This window comes from Gorilla gorilla, chromosome 1, assembly GCF_029281585.2.
Source record: "Gorilla gorilla gorilla isolate KB3781 chromosome 1, NHGRI_mGorGor1-v2.1_pri, whole genome shotgun sequence".
NCBI lineage: Eukaryota > Metazoa > Chordata > Mammalia > Primates > Hominidae > Gorilla > Gorilla gorilla.
In genome coordinates this window covers 196,143,927-196,166,685 of record NC_073224.2, presented here as the reverse complement: position 1 = coordinate 196,166,685, position 22,759 = coordinate 196,143,927, and the positions used below count along the sequence as shown (strand labels likewise).

The window sequence follows — 22,759 nt, the reverse complement described above, 5'->3', positions numbered from 1 at the left end:
GGCCTGGTGGGGGGAAGGAGAGCATCAGGAAGAATAGCTAATGGATGCTGGGCTTAATACCTAGGTGATGGGTTGATCTGTGCAGCAAATCACCATGGCACACATTTACCTATTTAACAAACCTGCACAACCTGCATATGTACCCCAGAACTTAAAAGCTGATGGGAAAAATAAAAAGCCTTTTCATAGCACTTTGGATCTGGGTCCAAACAAGGTCCACACATTTGGGGTTTTTTAAAACTTATCTTTCATTCTAGATTAATTCTTTTCAATCATATTTAGACAAAGAAAACAATTACAAAATAATATGAGTATTTAGTAAGATATTCAATAGGATATGATCAAATGTGAGACATCTAGATTTCTTTTTTTTTCTTTTTTTTTTTTTTTTTGAGACGGAGTCTCGCTCTGTCGCCTAGGCTGGAGTGCAGTGGCACGATCTCGGCTCACTGCAAGCTCCCCCTCCTGGGTTCACGCCATTCTCCTGCCTCAGCCTCCCGAGTAGCTGGGACTACAGGCACCCGCCACCACGCCCGGCTAATTTTTTTTGTATTTTTAGTAGAGGCAGGGTTTCACCATGTTAGCCAGGATGGTCTCGACCTCCTAACCTCGTGATCCACCTACCTCGTCCTCCCAAAGTGCTGGGATTAGAGGCGTGAGCCACTGCGCCCGGCCATTCTTTTTTTTTTTTTTTTTTCAGACAGAGTTTTGCTCTTGTCATCCAGGCTGGAGTGCAATGGCGTGATCTCGGCTCACTGCAACCTCCACCTCCCAGTTCAAGTGATTCTCCTGCCTCAACCTCCCGAGTAGATGGGATTACAGGCACCTGCCAGCAGGCCCAGCTAATTTTTGTATTTTTAGTAGAGATTGGGTTTTGCCATGTTTGCCAGGCTAGTCTCAAACTCCTGACCTCAGGTGATCCACCCGCCTCAGCCTCCCAAAGTGCTGGGATTACAGGTGTGAGCCACTGCGCCCAGCTAGATTTCTAATAGACTCTTCATTGGCCCTATTGGTAGGTATATGATATGCTGTAATAATTAAGGAACCAGATCAACTAGATTTGAAGCCCCAGTCCTATCCTTATAGGCTGTGTAATCTTGTGCAAGTTACTTAATGTTTGTTCGTATTGAAGTTCTACATGTGCATAGTTTACAGGGCTTGTTCCCAACAACAAAAAAAGCGCTTCCTCATTATCACCACTAGTTGACTTCCTACCTCCAAGAGGCATTCATTTTTAACTCTTTTAGGTAATTTGTTTGGTTTTTAACCTCTGAATCTCTAATAACAAGTGTATGTTGCCAGTTCTTGATTTTTCTGTTTTGAGTATTACCTACTGACTTTCTTCAATGGAAGATGAATATTTAATACTCTGTCACACTCACCACTCCTCTACCACAGCCATGCAATCTATCCTCCAATTCTTCTAATACAGTTAGAGCAATATTCAGTCTATATACTATGACCATGGAAACACTATTCATAGATACCATGATTACTGGTTTTTCATTGTATGTTTTGTTTTTCCTGAAGTCAGTAAAAGTCTTGCTTTTTGCTTTCCTTAGTTTTCTATGTATTTGTCACTGATGCAACCTTAAACTCTTCCCCAGTTGTATAAATCTTTCTCCATATGTTCAGACATGTTAGATTGTCTATCAGCTTCATTTTCTTGAAGAACTCTCTTTGGGAGCCTCTGACATGCTCTCTTTGGATGGTTTGCTCTCTGTGTAGCTGCACATCTGTGGTCTTGAAGTCTCTGTCACCATCCTCTTGTGGTATATCTCATTTCCTGGGCCCCATATTTTTTTACTTCTTCATTTAATGGAACACATCTTGTACTGATTTCCTGAGAAAGGATACATGAGAGGTAATTTTTTGAGAACATACCTGAAAATGTCTTTATTCTGATTTCATACTTAATTGATAGTCTGGCTGCGTATAGAATTCTAGGTTGGAAACCATTTTCTCTCAGTATTTGGAAGATACTGCCCCCATTGTATTCTAGGCTTTTGGTGTTCCTCTTGAGGAGTCTTAATGCTATTCTGATTTTTAATTATTTATATAAAACCCATTTGTAGTTGTTCTCTCTGGAAATTTGAAATTTCATGATAATATACCTTGATGGAGGGCTATTTTCATACTGTGCTGGACACTCAGATGGCCCTTTTAAGCTCAAAAAGCTCAAAACCTTTAGTTCTGGGACAACTTTATTGAGTTATTCTTTGCAGCATTTTCTCCTTTTCATTTTTTCCTGTATTCTTTCTTTCTAGAACTCCCATATTCGGAAATCATGTTTTCTGGACTTGTCCTTTAATCTTTTAAAAATATTTTAATCATTTTCCATCTCTATCTTTTTGTTCTGTATTGTGAGAAATTTCCTTAACTTTTCCAATCCCTTTTCCAGGTCCTTTTTATTTCTGCTATTATGTGTTTCATTTTCCAGGGTTACTTTTTTCTTTTTGTTCACCTCACCAAATACATTTTTTATGATATCCTCTACCTGTTTCACGAATAACATTTCTTCTCTCTGAGGAGTTTAATGATTTTTTTTTTTCCTGAGTTTTCATCCCCCTGAGTCTCTTCAGTTTTTCCATGTTGCATTTAGGTTTCATTTGTTTTGGTGTCCTGTCGTTATAGCAAATACTTTCCTCTAATGCCTCAAACAATCTTGGCTGTCTGCTCATATTTAGAAACCGGGAATCTTGTTTTTAGTATCATCTTCATTCCCTCTTCTAATGGTACCTGATGCTGCCAATGATTGAGTCTTTGGGGAGTTCTGTGATGTATTTCACGTTCAGTTCAACTTTTCCCACTACCAGCACAGGATTCAGCTTTCTTGAGTTTGCTGACTTCCACTTGTCTACTTGGTTTCCAGTTTTGTGTCTCTTCTGTCTTTGTCCTGGGTGCTTCTGCTTTACAATGAACATGCAGTCGTTTCTGTCACTTGGGGAGATTTGAATGGGAGTAATCTAAATCAGGTCAGCAAACTGTGGTTCCTATGCCAGATCTAGCCCACAGCTTGTTTTTGTGTGACCTGACTTAAAAATGATTTTTATATTTTTAGGCCAGGCACAGTGGCTCATGCCTGTAATCCCGGCATTTTAGGAGACTTTGGGAGGCAGCGGATCATTTGAGTCCAGGAATTTGAAACCAGCCTGGGCAACATGGTGAAACCCCCACTCTACTAAAAACACAAAAAATTAGCCAGGCATGGTGGCACACACCTCTAATCCCAGCTACTTAGGAGGCTGAAGCATTAGAATCACTTGAACCCAGGAGGCAGAGGTTGCAGTGAGCTGAGATCACGACACTGCACTCCAGCCTGGGTGGCAGAGCAAGACTGTCTCAAAAAAAAAAAAAAAAAAGTTTTTTACATGTTTAAAGGGTTGCTAAGCAAAACAAAACAAAAAAACAGAAGGATATGTGACAGAGACTGTGGCCTACAACGCCTAAAATATTTACTGTCCACTTACAGAGAAAGTTTTTCAACCCCCAACTGAAATCTCCTATTTCAAACTGGAAGGCTAGTTCCTTCCCTCCCAGTTTCCACATGCAATGATCACCTCCCATTTCATAGAGAAAATAAATCTATTGGGCAATCTACTTCTTACTCTCCCATCCCTATACCAAACCACTGCGGTTTGCCAGTTACCCATAATACTTCATTAAGTCAAACTGCAATGAATTTGAAAGGTCATTGAAAACCTCCTTGTTACTGAATTCAGCCCCCTATTTTTTCAGTCTGTATTTTACTGGCTGCTCTGTGACATTTGATAACGTGTGGCTTCCATTCTCACGGAGTTAACTGAACCTGCTCTTTCTGAAATCGCCAGTAGCATCCTAATTGGCAAACCCAAAGAATGCTTTCCACACCTTATCTTCTCCTTTCTTTTGCTACATTTAACATTATTGCTGCCCATCTATTTCTGGAATATTTCTACTCCCTTGTATTCTGTGGTAGTATTTTCTCTTAGTCCTTACCATCCCACATCCGATCAGTTTCCCAATCCTGTCCATTCTCCCTTTGAATTTCATCCCGCCCCCAACAGCCTCACGTGAGACCCTCATTGACTGTCACCTAGCTTACCACAAAGCTGTCCTGCTAGGTCTTAGCCTCCTTACGCTCTGTCTTACACACTGCCGCTAGAATGGTTTTCCTGAAGCAAATATCTGTTGATATCATTAATTTTCTGAAAAATATATAGTGTCTTTCTCTACTCTGTCTACTTTTACTCAATAAAATCCAGACTCCTAACTTGGTATTCAAAACCCCATCTGGTCTGCTTTTCTGCCTTATTTTCACTCTGTTTCTCCCTCTCTATATTCCTCTCCACTTATCAGTCCCCCTTTTACTTCAGCCACACTGTCATCAACGGTGATGATGCTGATGAGAAAAACACTAACAGCTGCATGTATTGAGGACTTAACTACATGCCAGGCACTGTGTTCAGTGCTTTATGTTAATTTGGACATCTAATCCTCATGACATGGCCTTATGAGGTGGGTTCTATTAATGGTCCACCAGTATGGCAAATATGAACTTGAAACATCTTGAAACATTTTTTTTTTCAAAAGATCAGTGTCAAAATTCGTTTGGCAGTAAAATCTGACCTGAAATGGTATGAATGTATTTATAGTCCCTTTTAGCATAAAAATTCACTTCATAGAAGAAATATTAATATTTAATTACAGGATGCTGCCCCAAACCTCATAGGGGGATGTTAAATAATATATGGTTTGTGCAGTATGCTGCTTTCCTAAAATCTGAACACTTTGGGATTCTAATACTATCTAGTTTGAGGGGGCTCAGATAAGAGATTTTGAACTTTGTGTTACTCTTTTTACAGATGAGGAAATTAAGGCTCAGCAAGATTTAAGTAGGTTGCCCAAAGTTACATAGTGGGAAAAACAGTGGAGCCCGGATTAGCACCATGGTGGCCTGGTTCAAACGCATGCCTTGTCTGCTGTGCTACACAGGTCCATGCCACCTGCAGGTCCCTGCCCTCGACCTCTTCTGGGTTGCTGGCTTTCTGCCCTCCCTGTTCTCCCAGTGCTCAGCCCTGGCTGACTTCCCTTCCATTCCTATTCACCCAGGCTGGCTCCTTTCAGTAGCAGCCTCCATGCCTTTACCCCCTTGTCCTCCTGAAAATGTCCCACTGATACCAAGCTCTGACCAAGTCTGCCCATCTGTCTCTGATTGGGCTGTCTTTCATTTGAGACTCAATAGAAAGGTGAATCACACTCATCTCCCAGTTTCAGACTGTGCCCTATTCAGTACTTGGCAATATTGCCTTTTCCATTTCCTTTATCAGCTTCCTTTCCTGTTTCTAGAGCAGCTGTACTAAAACTTTTCCCATCCCCTGAGCTCCAAACCTTATATACGATCTTACTCTCAGTTTCAGCAGCACATGCCTAGTTCCATATTCATTCCACCTGCTTGAGTCGTACACACAGGGGTTTGTAAGCAGTGCCACCCTTACACTGCCACCCCCACCTCCCCCCGCAGTCTTAGAGGGCAGCAGCTGGTAGAATTCCAGCTACTCCCAGACTTCCTGATGTCCCTGTGAGCGCTGTTGCCCTAGGGGATGTCCTGCCCCTGATCTGCACCCAGGTGCCTTTTGTCTCCTGGCATGACATAGCAGTTTCTTCCTCAATTTCATGGTGACTCACTTTTTAAAAATAGTCTTTGATGTGTCAAAGCCTTTTTATGAAGGTCTAAATAGATTGTATTGACTGGTTCCCTTTCAGTCACATGCATTTTTACCTCCTGAAAGAAACCCTACTAAATTAGTTAGGTATGATTTTACCTTCCTGAAACCACACACCCCTCACTTTCCATGCTTCAGTGCCTTTCCATAGCTGTTCCCACACTACCAGTACAGCCTGTCCTATAAGGTCATCTCATACCAGCTTAAGTACTATCTCCTCCATATCTTCCCAGATTCTCCTTGCATCTAAACTACAGGCCAGGCCTGGTGGCTCACGCCTGTAATCCCAGCACTTTGGGAGGCCGAGGTGGGTGGATCATTTGAGGTCAGGAGTTCGAGACTAGCCTGGCCAACATGGTGAAACCCCGTCTCTACTAAAAATACAAAAATTGGCCAAGTGTGGTGGCACATGCCTGTAGTCCCAGCTACTTGGGAGGCTAAAGCAGGAGAATCGCTTGAACCTGGGAGGCAGAGGTTGCAGTGAGCCGAGATCGCACCACTGTACTCCAGCCTGGGTGACAGAGCGAGACTCTGTCTCAAAATAAATAAATAAGTAAGTAAAAATAAACTCCCATAGCAACTTCTCTAGAGACTTGTAATATCGTTATTTGAATCTCTCTATTATCTCTCTGATGGTTCAAAAGCTCTTTGATGTCAGAGACCATGTCTGATCTTTTCATACAGTCTCTCGAGCTTAGTAAGAACTCTGTATATGTTTGGTAAGTTAAATTAATGAAATCTAAGGAGAAACTTCTTGACATAAGTATACTGCATCAACAGCTTCCATTCACAGTTGAGTCTTTGCCATCAAATTGTTGTACAGAAATTGTTCCCACTGAAGTTACAGATGCTCCCCAGTGAATAATTCTGTGCTATCTTTTCAGCCATCAGCTTCTTCTGCCTCTTTGCCACATTGGGATACTCCTTGTGATCAATTCTCACCTCCTTTGGCTTTCTCTGTCCTGCTACTCCTGTCTCTGATTATTTCACTGTTTTCTTGTCCATATTATCACATCCTCCTAAATTAATGATGATGTTTTTTCTCCTCAGACTTTTCTCTGTTTGTCCGCAGGAATCTCATTTACTCAGGTTTTGTTTGGGATTGGGGTTGGGAGGGAAGAAATTGAGGGACTAAGACTAGGGGTTAGATCTCTCCAGGATCTAAACAGTTGAGAGACTAAAAAACAAGAAACAGGTGGCGACGTGAACATTGAGGTATCAGTTCTGTTAACAGACTGCTAAACCTCCCAAGTTAAGGGCTCTTTCATAAAGCTAGATTGGAGAAGAAAGTTGAGAGCTGTGGTCCAAGTGGAGCCTCTGCTTCTGAGCTTCAGACCCTGTGGATGAGACGTGTGTTGCTCAGATCCAGCCTGGTGGCAGGTTCACCTCACACAGCCATCCAGAAGGCAGAGGCCTGGATGGTGCTGGAAGGTGAGGTGAGGCCGCTCAGACTGCAGACAGCTTCAATGTAGCAAGAGACATGAAGAGTATCAACTATAGGCAAGGCCTTCTGGGAGCTGAAGAAAAACCAAACCTCAAGGCCTCGTGGAAAGATGATCCATGATAGCTGGTTTTCACAGAGACTGGAACAGGGAGAACATTTTGAATCTAAAGTTGTCTTGCTGCCCTCAACAGCAGGGTTGTGACTCTTGGCTCTGATGCTCTGCCACTAATGTGGGCGCTAGGGCCCAGCATCTAGCACAGCCTACAGCATCCAAGTCTCTACACTTCTTTGTCTGCTTGTGTCTCCTACCAATCCCCCAACTCTCTGTACTTCCCAATTTAAATTCCCAAAAGAGAGACCCTATCTGCCTCTAGGTGGATGAGGAGTCTATGGATTACCTTCCCTTGAGCCCATGGGCCAGTTGTCAGTGGCCAGAGGGGAGGGTCATGTGGTTAGGATGCAGCCTACTTTCCATCAAGCAACAGTCAGCATCCATTTGCCCAAACCTAAGCTGGGTATCATTCTCTTCCCTTCCTGTCTCACTCATGTCCCATCAGTCACTACATCCTGAAGTTTTCCCTTTTAAGCATTTTTTTTGGGCATTTCTCCTTTTTTCTCTATTCCCATTGCCATCAACCCGGTTCAGGCCACCATCACTTCTCACCCAGAGGGTTGCATAAGTCTCCTCCTTATTGATCTCCCTGTCTTCAGTCTCTCTCCCCTAATCTACCTTTTACTCAGTTGCCAGAATAATCAATTTAGTTCCCACATAATGGCCCAAGTTTATATTTAAAAATATAAATCCGACTCTGTTACTCCCGGGGTTTTAAGCAGGGCTTCTCATTGCTAATGAAATAGAACACAGACATCTTTCCGCGGCCTGTACACCCTCCTGCAGATGCGGCTCCTGTCTTCCTCTCTGACCTCGTTTTCCCACCTCCTGCTTTCTGTGCTCTGTGCGCCAGCAACACTGACCTTCTGACTTCTTTAGATGTAGCAGGGCTGCTGCGCTTGCTTTTCCTTCCGCCTGGAACTCTTTCTCTTGATCTTTTCTTAGCTTGCTTCTGTCTCCAGGTCTCAGCCTGGGTGCCACCTCCTCAGAGAAGCCTTCCTGAAACACCCTGTCTAACACTGCCTGTACCTCTACCCTTGGTCTCCGTTACATGCTTTAATATTCTTCATACTGCTTATCACTGTTCAGTTATTTTGTTCATTTCATTTGTTTGGTTGTTTTATATCTCCCTGACTAAAACAAAAATTCCTTGAGAATAAGAACATTTTTGTTCTTACTCACCACTGTATTTTCAAGCCTAGTGTGTCGTAGTTTCTCAGTAAACATCTGTTAAACTGATAAACAGTGAAATCTCCCTTGTTACTGTTTTTCCCATGGCTGTGTCTTGTGTTTAGCTTTATATGTATTTTTATTTTACCTGTTAGGTTGTGAGCTACTTGAGGGAACAATTTTCTTTTAGTTCATTTTTACGTCTCTCAGGCTTACACATGGTAATTGGCTGAAGATAAGTATACCCCAAAAGGTAGCTCATTCGCTGCATAATTTGTGCTCTGGAAACTTGTCCAATGGCAGAAAGACTGAGCCCCATTCTTCTTCATACTCCCTTTAGATTCCTTTTATTCCACTTCAGAAACCAGACACAGGAAACATCTGACTATAATAAAAGATTGCCAGTAAATTCTAGGTTTCCTCATTGAACAAAGTCATGTGCAGCAAGGCTGTGCTGTACTTTGGTCTGGAATTCTGTTTGGTCACTTGTATGGCATGCCACATGGCTGCCTCTGGCCTGGGACCCAGGAACAGCTGGAGCCTGGGATGACTGAAGTAAAAATGACATATTTGCTAGCCTGAGAGGGAGAAGTCTGGATATTCTTGCTCTGTTCCTTGCAAAGCAAACTTCTCAATTTGTTGAATACTAAGTTTTCCCGTTAGCTGTCAAAGTGGTTTATAACTAAAATAATCTTACATCCTTTAGAATAAATCACAAATAATGAATGACCAAACTGTTTCTGAAGTCAAAGCAAAATTCATCAAAACAAAATTCATCAAACCTTTAATGCTCACAGCAGATTTCATTAAAAAACTTACACAAAACATGAATATGTCACTAACTTCCTCTGAAAATTTCTGCCCTCTCACTTGCCTCTTCTGAAGTTTAAAAATGTGTGATCGTAGGAGCATTCCGCTACCATTGGAAATAATATTTGCAAAGACTTTGACTCTTTCCAGTAGACTGTCACCTGTTTGATGCTTACCCTTATCACTTTATTTTTATCTTAAGTGCTTATGAAGTGATCTGCCTTCCTTGGCTTGAAGGCGAAGGCTATCTCTAATTTGGCTCCATGGGGCCTGGCGTGTAATAGCCACTTGATAATATTTGTGAGAAGGAGGGAGAAGTAAAGAAGGGCGAGGAAAGCCCAGTCCATTTAGACTGATATTGTTGGGGTATATTTAAGTATCATGAACTATAAGGATGACCTCAGTAATTAAAGAGAAAAGCTCAATAGCGTTTCAGCATGTACAGTGAATAATGAAGGCATTCAAGAACCTGCCATCCTTTGGCATTGGTACCAGTGAGTTGGAGGTTAAAATCCTAGAGCGGGATTCAGAAGTTCTGTTTTGAACTTTTTGTCCCCTCAAACGATGCAAGTAATACATGTTTACTGTACAAATTTTACAAAAATGCAGAGAATAAGCATTACTATAATTCTGCCACCCAGAGACAACCATGTTTTTAGTCTCTTTTAGTCTTAATTAGTTTTAGTCTTTTAGTTAACTTTTAGCCTTTTTTCTGTACATGTCATTTGAAAAGTTTAAAAGAGACTTTATATCAGGACTGCTTGTGAGTACAAAGAAGATAAATTGCAATTGGAAAAATACTTGTCAACTGCAATAAAAATTTGAAATGCTTGTTTTTATTGTTGCTCATCCGGGCAGTCAGCTCCTCAGAATTCCATTCCCAATCTTCTTCAGGGGAATGTGATCTCTCGCCTGGAAAACTCTTAGGATGCTTTTCTTATTCCTCCTCTGCGGAGACTCTTTGTGTGAGCACTCATTTTCCTAGGGTGAGGCCAGGTTTGGACCCCTGAACCTTCACAGGACAAGCACACTTCAGGACTGATTGGAACTGATGGGAGTCAATAGCCAGAATGGATTTTACCTCCAACTTGTAAAATATCACTCAGATAACATCACCTTTGAAAGAAAGCAAGAATATTTACTAGCTTATTTCTTAGTTGAATAAACATATTGACCACTTTGTATGTGTCAGTCATTAGTTAGGTATCAAAGCCTCAAAATGAATAGACAATCTTTGTCTTCAGGGAACTTTCAGTTTAATGAAAGAAGAAGAAAAGCAAACAAGGATTATAATGCAGTATAATGAATGCCATAATAGAAGTACAGTGATGGCCTAAAGAAGTAAGTGAGCAGAATTGATCAGAGAGGTCTTCAAGAAGAAGGGGTCAATTGAGTTGGTCTTAATGGAAGAGTGGGAGGTTTTTTTTTTTAATGCAAACCTGCAGAGAAGACAATGTGTTCAATGTCTGAAGACATGAAGGCATGCATCTCTTGGGAAATATAAGTAATTTTGCATATCTGGAACTCGAGGTGGTAAATGAGGCAAATGGTAAAGACATTGAATGTCAGAGCTTGAACTTTATCTTACAGGCCGCAGGAAGCCTCTGAAGGGTTTTATTAAAGAACAGAGACACAATCTGTTATACTTTTTGGAGAAATCAGTAGAAAGGATGGATGGAAATGGGCTATGTTGGAGGCAGAGGTGTGTTTTGGGAGCAATAAGAACAGTCCCAGCAAAAGATGATAGGCAGATGTCCAGAAAAGCAAATCTATAGACAGAAAGTAACTTGGTGGTTCCTGGGGTTGGAGGTGGGGGCAGGGAATGACTGAGTGGACATGAGGGATCTTTCTGGAGTGATGAGAATGTTCTAAATTGGATTGTGATGATGGTTATGGAGCTCTGTTAATTTTCTAAAAATCATTGAATTGCACACTTATATGAGTGAATTTCATGGTACGTGAATTATACCTCAATAAAGCTGTTTTTAAAAGCAGGAGTTGGAGGAGTCAGTCTTCTCAATGAGAGGAGATAAATGTGAGAAATGCTGATAAAGAAATAGAATTGGCCAGGCATAATGGCTGGTGCCTGTAATCCCAACATTTTGGGAGGTCAAAGCAGGAGGATCACTTGAGGCCAGGAATTTGAAACCAGCCTGGGCAATATGGCAAGACGCTCATCTCTAGAAAAAATTGAAAAGTTAGCCAGGCAGGTGGCACATGCACCTGTAGTCCTAGCTGTTGAGGAGGCTGATGTGAGTGGATCACTTGAGCCCAGGAATTAGAGGCTGCAGTGAGCCACAGTTGCACCACTGCACTCCAGCCCAGGGGACAGGGCAAGACTCTGGCTCTATTAAAAAAAAAATTAGAATTTATAAGAGTTAGACATTGATTGTATGAGATAGGGTGGTCACCTATCTGTTCAGCCAAGTGTCCTGATTGTGATTCTACATTTTGTAAAAAAAGTGGCAACCCTACCTTTTTCTTGGCAGATTTCAAAGCATATGGATCTATCTTTAACTGGCAGTACAGAGTACCTGCCTCAGAAACCACATCCTCCAGCTCTCTGCCACCCAGTTCTTAGCAAACACATGGTTGTGAGAAAAAATATTGATGAAAGAATGTCTGAAGATTTGTGATTCATTCATTTTTCTATACATTGTTATTCAGCAAATATTGAGTGCCAGGTGTAGCAGTGAATAAAGCAGATTTGGTGTCTGCCTTTATGAAACTTACAACCTAGCAGTGGGAACAGATGTTATGTACAGTTATGATAACTATTGTGTTGAATGTCCATGTGCAATGAGAGAAAATGCCCATAATGTTTGGGTGGGGTGTGGCTCTAGACTCTGGTGCCATTTGCATCCAGCTGACACTCCTTTGGAGTAAGTCTGTGGAATCTGATCCCTTTTGAGTCTGGGGTTTCTTGGGTTATCTTGGGCCTTACATCATCTTGGTGCCCCTTATAATTGTTTTTATTGAACTCTGTGTTTAATTTATGCCATCATTTGGCATTGGCTTATGTTGTAAGAAACAGCCATACAAGATTTACAGCTGCTTAGTATAGAAATGTAGAATATACAATCTTCAACATCATACGGTGTCTCCTTTTTTTTTTTTGACCTGGAGTCTTGCTCTGTCACCAGGCTGGAGTCCAGTGGCGTGATGTCAGCACACTGCAACCTCCGCCTCCCGGGTTCAAGTACTTCTCCTGCCTCAGCCTCCCAAGTAGCTGGGACTACAGGCACGCGCACCACGCCCAGCTAATTTTTTTTTTTTGTATTTTTAGTAGAGACTGGGTTTCACCATGTTGACCAGGATGGTCTCGATCTCTTGACCTCGTGATCCACCCACCTCAGCCTCCCAAAGTGCTGGGATTACAGGCATGAGCCACCGCACCCGGCCGGCATCTTCTTTTTCTAAGGCCCACAAGAGAAAGTTCTCTCTGATCACTGTACAGTATTTGCTTTTATGTTTTGGTCTTTCAGTTGCTCTGGAGCACCAGACTCCGTTTTGCCTCAGGTCTTCACACATGGCCTTCCCTCTGCTTTGAATGTCCCATTCCATTCTTGTTGGGTTTGACCCTCACTTATCCTTCAGCTATGAGTTCAAGCGTCACTTCTTCAGAGATGTCTTCCCTATCCAGTACCCACTCCCCTTCTGTACTCAGTCCAGTTCCTAATATAAACTTTCATAACACTTTCTTTTTTTCTCTTTTATCAGTTTCTTGTTAAATAGTTTGTTCTTTGGTAACATTTTTTTCTCCTAGACTGATAGCAGAAAGATCAATAAGGATAGAGACCATGCTTTTTCTGTTTGCTGCTGTATCTCAGTCATAGTATAGTATCTTGCACGTAGCAGTTGCCCAATGCATATTTATTGGACATTTGATTGAATGAATGAATGAATGCCTTGTGGGTACTGAATCTTGTAACTGTTCATTTCCTTTTTTCTTTGGCTGTTTGGAGGCTCAGGCCCTGATTCTGCCTGCGGTGTTTGCCTAGGTACTCATGGCATGCATTTTGTGCACTAACATTTCCTCAACTATATAGTCTTTTTCCTTTCTTTGACGTCTTCATTTTAAAATTCTAGTGTATACTGTAAATTTCAATAGGCCACTATAAGCCTTTTTTGGGGAAGAAACAATGAACAATTGAGTATATAAGCAGAAGAAAGGGCAAGATCAAAGGGGAAATGTTAGTGCCTTTAACTAGATTCAGGAGGGAAGTTTTATTTTGCTTTGTTTTAATTCCATTTTCACTAGAAGAAAGAAAAAGAAGTAAATTTATCCCCTAATCTGGCAAGAAATGCCCCTAAAGAATTTGGGGCCTGTCCCTGCCTTGAGACATCTCTCCCTCTGGCAGGAGGCAAGGGGTACTGGGCTGGGCAGGGTCTCCTGGCTCAGTGGATGGGTGGGCATGGGCCTGGGGGGCTGGGCTGTTCGACTGAGTTCCCTTCCAGTTGACTCTCCTTTGAGGGAGGGTTTGGGCAGAGCCAGTGGGAGCTTGCTTTTTTATTATAAGAAGGAGAAAGAAATGAACTTGTCCTCTTGTGTTGCAGATTCAGTGGTTCTTTCCTTTGACTCCGCTGGACAAACACTAGGCTCAGGTACCAACTCTTCCCCCTCTATCATCTTTTTGGCCTTCAATATTAGCCATATTTTTTGTGAAGCCTAATCAAGTATGGGTTTGCTGGGGAGGGCAATGGAATATCCCAGAATTGGGGGAAGTCTCAAGAAGCCTTTCTAGAGACTTTATGGTCAGGGAAGCAGAAGAGGGACATATCCAGAGAACTTTTCCAGTTACTTTAAAAGTGTGCACAGAGGAGTTGCAGTAGATGCTCCCTCTTCATTCAGAGTTGTCAAGAGTCATATAAAAGGATGTCTGTTTTCTGTGCATATATCCTGTCTCAGAAGGTGGGGCAGAGGGCATTGAAAGACCCCAGGCTGTGGGAATGCTGGAGCAGATAACCATCAGGGCTCTCTACTAGAATGCTGGGCTGGTGGGAGCATCTCAGTTTCCTGAGGACATACACTCCATTGCATGTTTACATGCACACCCCATATATTCAAATACAGACCTCTTCCAGGAGAGGAGTACCACACTGTACTGTGTACTCATGCCAAAATGCATGTAGGTAGACACACTCCTTCTCTTCCCTGTTTACAGTGCAGGACACACAGATCAGCACACCTGCCCCAAATTCACCCAGACCCAGTGGAGCCTGGCTCTGCCATGTCTGGGGCAGTTTACCTGTTCCACATCACTGTGCCTGTTGACAGGAAGTGGGAAGAGACTACTTTGATTCCTCAGCTTGCTGCCATTGGGTCCCTATGGGAGCCTCAGAATGATGTGACTTTGAGGGAAGAGTATCTCTGTGTTTTTAGGTAAAGTCAGGTGGGCCTCATACCATGGGTACTGCCAGTGAATGCCAGGGAGACTGCTGGCCTGTTGAGGGCAGTTAATTCATTTTGCCGTCCTTAGATATGGTAGATTGATGATTCACAAAACAGCCATGAGGGTCAGGCAGTTGTAGTAGAGTGGACAAGAGGAAAGACATTCAGAGAATATGATCACAGCCACCACTATTTACTGAGGGTCTGCCTGTTTTACTGTGTGCCAGCACTGTGCTGAGTGCTTTATACACCTCTCAGCTATCTCTTACAATCGCTTTTAATTTTTATTTTTTTTGTTTTTAATGTTTATGGGTACATAGTGGGTGTATATATTTATAGGGTACATGAGATGTTTTGATACAGGCATACAATGAGTAATAATCACATCAGGGCAAATGGGGTATCCATTGTCTGAAGCATTTACAGTTTATTTGTGTTACAGACATTTCAATTACATTCTTTTAATTATTTCAAAATACACAATAAATTTTTGTTGACTATAATCACTCTGCTGTGCTATCAAATACTAGATCTCCTTACAACAGCTTTGATATCTTTAATTATAGATAAAGAAGCTAATGCTCAAAGACATGAAGTAACCTGTTCAGGGCCATTCATATCTGTCTAACTCTAGAGCCCATCCTCTCTCCCTTAACATCTTTCTATCTCATACCTTGTGTGCTTCCCACCAAAATGCTCAGGCTATGAGAAGTCACTTTAAGGTAGAGTGGACAGACAGAAAGTTCTTAAATGGATCCAAAACTTGCATCTATTTGTACAGTAAAAGATTGGTCATTTTATTACATAAAAGTTAAGAACTTCTATTAATCAAAAGACCCTATTAAGAGGTGAAAAGGCAGGCTGGATGGGCATAGTGGCTCACACCTGTAATCTCAGCACTTTGGGAGGCTGAGACAGGAGGACAGCTTGAGGCCAGGAATTTATGACCAGCTTGGGTAGCACAGTGAGACCCCAGCTCTACAAAAATTTTTTTTAAATAGTAAGGGCACGGTGGCGTGTGCCTGTAGTCTGAGGTACTCAGGATGCTAAGCAGGAGGATCACTTCAGCCCAGGAGTTAGAGGCTGCAATGAGCTATAATTGCACCACTGCACTCCACCTGGGTGACACAGTGAGACCCTGTCTCTGGAAAAAAAAAAAAAAAAAAGAAAGAAAGAAAAAAGAGAGAGAGTGAAAGGAAATCCAGAGTGAAAAAAAGATCTTTACAACACAAATAATCAACAAAAGGCTTGTTTCCAGAACAAAGAACGACAGAAATCAATAGGAATAAAGGAGCAACTCATTACAGAAATGAGCAAGACTTGAACAGGCATTTCACAAAAGAGGAAGTCCAAATGGCCAATAAACCTATGAAAAGGTGTTTGATTTTATTAGTACTCGGCAAAATGCAAATTAGAATCCCAATGAGATACCAATACACATCTACCAAATGGCAAAACTTGAAAAGCTTGACAATTCCAATGTTGATAAGGATGTGGTGCAGTGGAAACTCTGATTTTCTACTTGTTGGAGCATAATTTGGTACAACCACTGTGGAATAAACTGTGGGAGTATCTAGCTAAATTTGGATATACACATACCTGGTGACTTAGCAGTTCCTCCTCTAGGTATATTATCTGCAGAAATGGATGCTTATACATAACAGGACATATATATGCAAGATATGTGTATAAGAATGTTTATAAGAACATTGTTCATAATTGTCAAAAACCAAAAACAATCCAAATACCTAACAACAGTAGAATGAATATGCAAACTGTATTATATTCATAGGGAACAGTAAAAATGAGCAAACCATAGCCAGATGCAACAATATGGATAAATATTAAAGACATATTGTTGGGTGAAAGAAGTCAGACAAAACAGTACATACTGTGTTTATCCTTTCATAAAAAGTTCAAAAACAAATGAAATTAAACCATATTTGCTTTTAGATACATAATTCAGTATTAAAACTATAAAGAAAAGCAAGGAATTGAATTCTATAATAGCTAGATGGTGGTGTTCAACGGGGTATGTTGAGGGATGTGCCCAGGTGGGCTTCTAGTGTGTTGATATATTATTTTTAGTGACCTGAAGGGGTTTTATAGGTGTCCATTTTACAGTAACTCACTAGCTGTGCTTTGTATTAAAAATGTAAAATATAGCAAATATATAGAAAAGTACATAAAACCTCAATGTACAGCTAATAATGTACAAGGGGATTTTGGTCCTCAGCCTCCACCTCCCTTGGAGTTATAAAAAGATCTTGGGCTTAATCTGCAAATAACTATGGACCATGGCAATAAGCCTCCCGGGTTTGTACAAGGTTCTCAGTGAAGGCTGGCAAAGAATGAGAATTCAGACATTTTTCCACTGATTCCCTCTTAGTGGAGGATAGATCAAGTTGATTCAGAGTCAGCCTCAAATTATAACTGGTTTTCAGTTTACCTAGCCTTCAGTTTTCCCGACAACACCTACCAGCTTCCACACCTAGTTCTGCCTTATTCATGCTCTCATGGAATATTTGCAAGAGGCCAATAGTTTTGCTATCTCATGCTTTGCATCAAGCCTAAAAGGGAATAGTACCAGGCAAGAGCTGGGCAGAGGTCTTCACAGTGGCCACTTTACTGTTTTATTTGGAGAGAATTTACAAAGCGCTGGGCATACCACATCGCCAAAAACGTTTTAGAACTTTAGCAGGATAATTTTGGAATTAATCCCTATTTGACTTTCTTTCTGTTAGTGTAGGTACTTAAAAGTAAGAAAAAGGTTCCAGTTCCAGATAAGACAGAGTGAGCACACTTACTCTATCTCTGAATGCAGCTAAAGGCCTGTTCAGAATGCATTTAATAGCAGTTTGAGGACTCGGAAACATAAATAGTAGCAGACAGATAGGGGAAGAATACCAGAATTCAATATATTACTGAACTGGCAGTGAGTTTCCTATTTTCCCTTCAGTGTCCCATGTCTTGGACTCAAGGCACCCCAAACCCCAGCTATGGACACCAAGGCACAAACAGCTTCAGGAAAAGACCTCTAGTTAAAGCTCTGGGGTGGGAAAAGGGCTCCCAAGGCTCAGACAGAGGGGGATATCCCAAGAGTTGTTCCCTCATGCCCCAGCCCCCAGGCAATCCCACAGTGATGGTGGTTGGGAGAGTGCCAGCAGTAGGCCCTTCAAGCACCTAAAACTGAGAGAGAGGAACTTTCCTCTCTGATCAGAGGAGCTATAGTCCCAAGAGGATGGGGTGCAATTTTGGTTGCTTGTTTTCTGTCTTTGCCTTCCTGCTGCTTGGCCCCAGATTTGAGTGCAGTTCAGAAAATTCATGGCAGAATGTGGTAACTAAAGCCCCAGCTTTCTGGCTGGAGGCCCAGGAAGGGGAGGCTCAAGAAACCAGAAGGCACGAAAGAGAAAACAAAGGGAAAGGGAGCTCAGGAAAGCAACCCCTTTAAGTTATTTATGGACTTCAGGATAACCCAAGCTGTGCATGTATGCATCTGATTCTAAACAACATACCAAAGACTTTCAGAACTGACCTAAGGGACAGACCACTGCCCAAGTCCCAGACTGGATGCACACACAGAGGACTCTTCTGAACAGGCTTTGAAATTGGAACTGATGTTGAAACCACAACCCACAGAAGGCTAGTTGGAATTTGCTGCACGAACCCAACCTGGTCGATTGTCTGTTAAAACAAAAATATGAACATTCTCCACTGGATTTAAACAAGATGTAGAGTCTCATAATAATATTCAGAATATCCCAGATATGAACCAAAATGAAGAACCAGGAAAATTTGAACTTGCATGGGAAAAGTTAATCAACCAATGCCAGTGCTGAGGTGACACAGATGTTTGAATAATCTAACAAAGACTTTTTAAACAGCTATGATAAAAATGCTCCCCAAAGTAAAGGCAAAGTCTGTTGAAATGAATAGAAAACTAGAAAATCTTTGCAAAAAAAGTAAAGGTTAGGTGCAGTGGCCCATGCCTGTAATCCCAACACTTTGGGAGGCTGAGGCAGAAGGATCACTTGAGACTAGGAGTTTGAAACCAGCCTGGGCAACATTGCAGAGAACTCTTCTCTACAAAATGAAAGAAGAATATTAGCCAGGCATGGTGGCACACACCTGTAGTCTCAGCTACTTGGGAGGCTGAGGCAGGAGGATCACTTGAGCCCAGGAATTCAAGGCTGCAGTTAGCTATGATCACACCAGCCTAGGTGCACTCTGCACTCCAGCCTAGGTGACAGTGAGACCCTATCTCTAAAAAAATTTAAAAATATTAAAGATTTTTTTAAATGAAGGTCTTAGCAAACAAAAAAAGAGGAAGAAAATATAAAGAAGAACCAAATAAAGCAATAAAACTATCCAATTGGAACAACAGAGAAAATCTTTTAAAAGTTGAACAGAACCTAGTGACTTGTGGCACAATACTAGAAGATTTATCATTCGTGTCTTCAGAGTTCCATATGAAATTTTTGAAGAAACAATGGCTAAAACGTCCCAAATTTGGTGACCAAGTGTGGTTTATCCTGGGAATGGAAGGCTGGTTCAACAATGAAAAAATCAATATAATCCACCGTATTAACTGTCTAAAGAAAAAAAACTGCATGGTCTTATTAACTGCATGGTCTTATTAATTGATGAAGAAAACACATTTGACAGAATTCAACATCTATTTATGATAAAAACGCTCAGCAAACATAGAAAGGAACTTCTTCAGCCTGACATCGGCCATCTACAAAAACCTACAGCAAACATCATACTTTATGGTAGAAGACTGCTCTCCCCCTAACATCAGGAAACACTTCTGGAAGGTCTAGTCAATGTAATAAAGCAATAAAAAGGATACAGAATGGAAAGGAAGAAACAAAATTAACCATTTTCATAGATGACATGATTGCCTACATAGGAAATCCCAAGGAATCTACAAAAACATTCCTAGAACTAATAACGGAGTTTAGCAAGATGACAGGATACGAGGTCAAAACACAGAAGTTCATCATGTTTTTAAGTACTAGCAATGAACAGTTGAAAACCAAAATTTAAAACACATAGCAGCTTCCCGAAACCAAATACTTATGTGTAAATGCTTATATATAAATCTGATGAAACATACGTAGGACCTGTATGCTGAAACTAGTTCCTCTCCCACTTTTTCTTCCCCATCTACCCAACTGAAAGTTCAGGCTGCAAACCTAGAATCACCCTGATTGTTCCTCTTCCTTTACCCTCTCCCCCTTTCCTGTCTTCACAATGTGTTCTTCTCTAGCCGCTTCTTTCTAGCACCACTGCCCAAGGTACCATCTTCTCTTCCCTAGACTAGAAACATCTCCTGACTGGCCTGTCTGTGCCACTTATTGCCTTCTGTACCTTGTAGCCAGAGTAATCTTCCAGAAACCTAAATCGGATCCTGTCTTGTTACCACTGAAGCCTCTCCAGTGACCTTACAGTACACTTAACAATAAAATCCAAACTTGTCCCTCCTTCCTGAGTCCTACTTAACCTCTCCAATTTCCCTGTAGTTCATTTGCCCTCAGCCCACTGCCCTCACGCTACATTGGCATGCCTGTGGCTCCTTGAGGATGTCAGGTCCTTTCCTGCCTCAGGGTCTTTGTGCTTGCTGTTCTTACTTCCTAGACTGTTCTTACCTCCTGCTTTGCATTGCTGTCTTCAGGCCTCTGTCCCACTGTCACCTCCGCCAGAAGGTCTTCCCAGACCACTTCATCTAAAGTAGTCCACTCCTCTAACCAGTCCTTCTCTAAAAAAGTATGTCTTCAGTTTTTCTTAGCACGCCTCCTTCCTTCAAACTATTTACTTATTTACTTGCACACTGTCAATCTCCCCCACTAAAATGTAGGCTTCATTTTGGCCAAGGACTTGGTCTGTTTTGTTCATCACTGTATCACTGGTATTTAGAATGCATCTGGCACATAATAGGTGCTAAGTAGGTGTTAAATAAATAGGTGTTAAAGAATAGAAAATTAGGAACAATAATATTCACTAATTAAGGAGTGCTTGAGGTCAAATAAATAATGGCATATCCATTCATTGGAGTAACTGCAGTCATTTAAAATGATGATGCAGTTTTACTTTTATTGACACAGAAGATGTCAAGGATATTGTTGAGTGAACAAAACAAACAGCATGCATATTAAGGCCAAGTGTAGGTAAAATTATGTATGTACATTCATACATATACAGTATTTATGGAAAGAGAGATTTCTGGGAAAATAGTCACCAAAATATTTGTAGCAGTTAGCCCTAGGTAAATAGGGTTTCAAATGGTTCTTACTTCATTCTTTATAAGTGTTTTGGATTTGGATTTTTGTATTGAGCATACGTTATTTTAATAACTGGGAAAAAATTAAGTTATTTTTGTTTGGGGAGTAGAGCTCTCTCTTATTTTGTTTAATAATTGCTTTGTGATTGTCGTAGTCTCTTTGGGCTGCTATAACAAAAATACCTTAGACTGGGCAATTTATAAACAACAGAAATTTATTGCTCACAGTTCTGAAGGCTGGGAAGTCCAAGATCAAGACATCAGCAGATTCAGTGTTTGGAAAGGGTCCATTCCTCATAGATGGAACCTTCTGTGTGTGTCCTAACAAGACAGAAGAGGCAAATAGGCTCCCTCAGCCCTCCCTGATAAAAATATCAATCCCATCCTGGGGGTGGAGCCCTCATGACCTAATTACCTTCTAAAGGCCCCACCTCTTAATACTATCACATTGGATATCAGGTTCCAGCACATGAATTCGCAGGGGACACCCAACATTCAGACCATTTCAGTGAGTATTTATGCCCTATCTATCCTATGAGGTGGTAAGCTCCATGAAGTTTAAGATACAAACTGCAGAGTGAGCCATTTTTTCCCATTTCCTGTACCAGCAGCTGTTTTGACATGCTGTCCCTCCTAATCCTCCTGCAGCTTAGTGCAAGATGCCCTGGGATGGCCTGGACACAGTTGATGCTGTGAATAGGATTAAATTCACTGCAGTACTCAGCCCTAGATATCTGCTATTTTCCCAAGACAGAAGAGAGATAGATGGGTGCAGTGACATCTTTGGCTGCCGTGGGAGGGGGCTTCCAGGGCTCCTTCTGTAGCCTGTGATTCTCTTACCTGGGGCCAAGGACATGTCATGCTCCCTTGGCCCCCAGTATGCCACATTGGAGAAGAGCTGTGCTGTGCTCAGATGGAGGCCTGATAGTCACGGGGAACTCTGTTACCAGAAGCTTCCTACTAGGCCTCTCACCTCCCCCACACCAACATACACCCATTTGAGATTGGATCTTAGTTTGTAAACTTCTAAGTTATTTTACTGAATCAGTTAATTTAGTCTAGGTCAGTGGGCTTTTCTGTGTTTATTTTAGAAAAATGCTTTTCCTTTTAGTTTCTCTTTGATTAATTGATCCCATGTTGTGGTTTATTTCCCTGACTTGAGATGATGTGGGAGCTATTTGCACTTTGGCCAGACCTTCTCAGGCCTCTTTTGACTCCCATGATTCATGTGTGGTATGGCCAGGGCCTTCTGACATCACCCTGGGGCAGGAGATGGGAGGTAATAGTACATCATTGCTGTCATGGAAACTGTGCTGCTAATGTGAGGGTCTGCTTTTCTTGTTTCCTCTGAGAGTCATTGTGGGCATAACGTAAAGGAAAGAATCAGCCCTGGGTTGGTTCCACGGCATCCCTGCTAGCCTACTTCGTGATTGGGGAATCTTGAACATATCTCCCCTGTCTAAACCTCTCTTTCCTCATCTGTAAAATACAGTACCTGCCTCATGGGGCTGTATAGGTGACAGTACTGAGAACAGCATGAATACAAAGGAAGATGCTCAATAAATAGTAGTTCCTCTCAGTCCCTTCATTCTGCAAGCCTGACAGCCCATTTGGAACTATTGCCAACTTCTTCCTCCACCCAAGCCATGGCATATATTACATATGTTTAATATACCCCATGACTTTTTTTTAGAGATTGTACAGTGACATTTCTTAAGAAATGATAGAGCTGTTTTGGCTAGGGTAGGTCCTCATTCCATTTACTGCCATTCCCTTTGTACTTAGCAATTCATCATAGCCCAGAGATTGGAGCCAAAGACTACTTTAAAGAAGATCTGGCAGC

At 41.6% G+C, this 22,759-nt stretch overlaps 1 protein-coding gene across 1 annotated transcript in view; it reads left to right on the top strand.

Moving 5' to 3' along the window:
* ST3GAL3 (ST3 beta-galactoside alpha-2,3-sialyltransferase 3) overlaps nucleotides 1–22,759 on the top strand; it is a 226,552-nt gene that overhangs the window by 72,039 nt on the left and 131,754 nt on the right. The window contains 1 exon segment of the mRNA XM_055346904.2: nucleotides 13,799–13,846. Within this exon segment, the coding sequence (XP_055202879.2) occupies nucleotides 13,799–13,846 (48 nt within the window).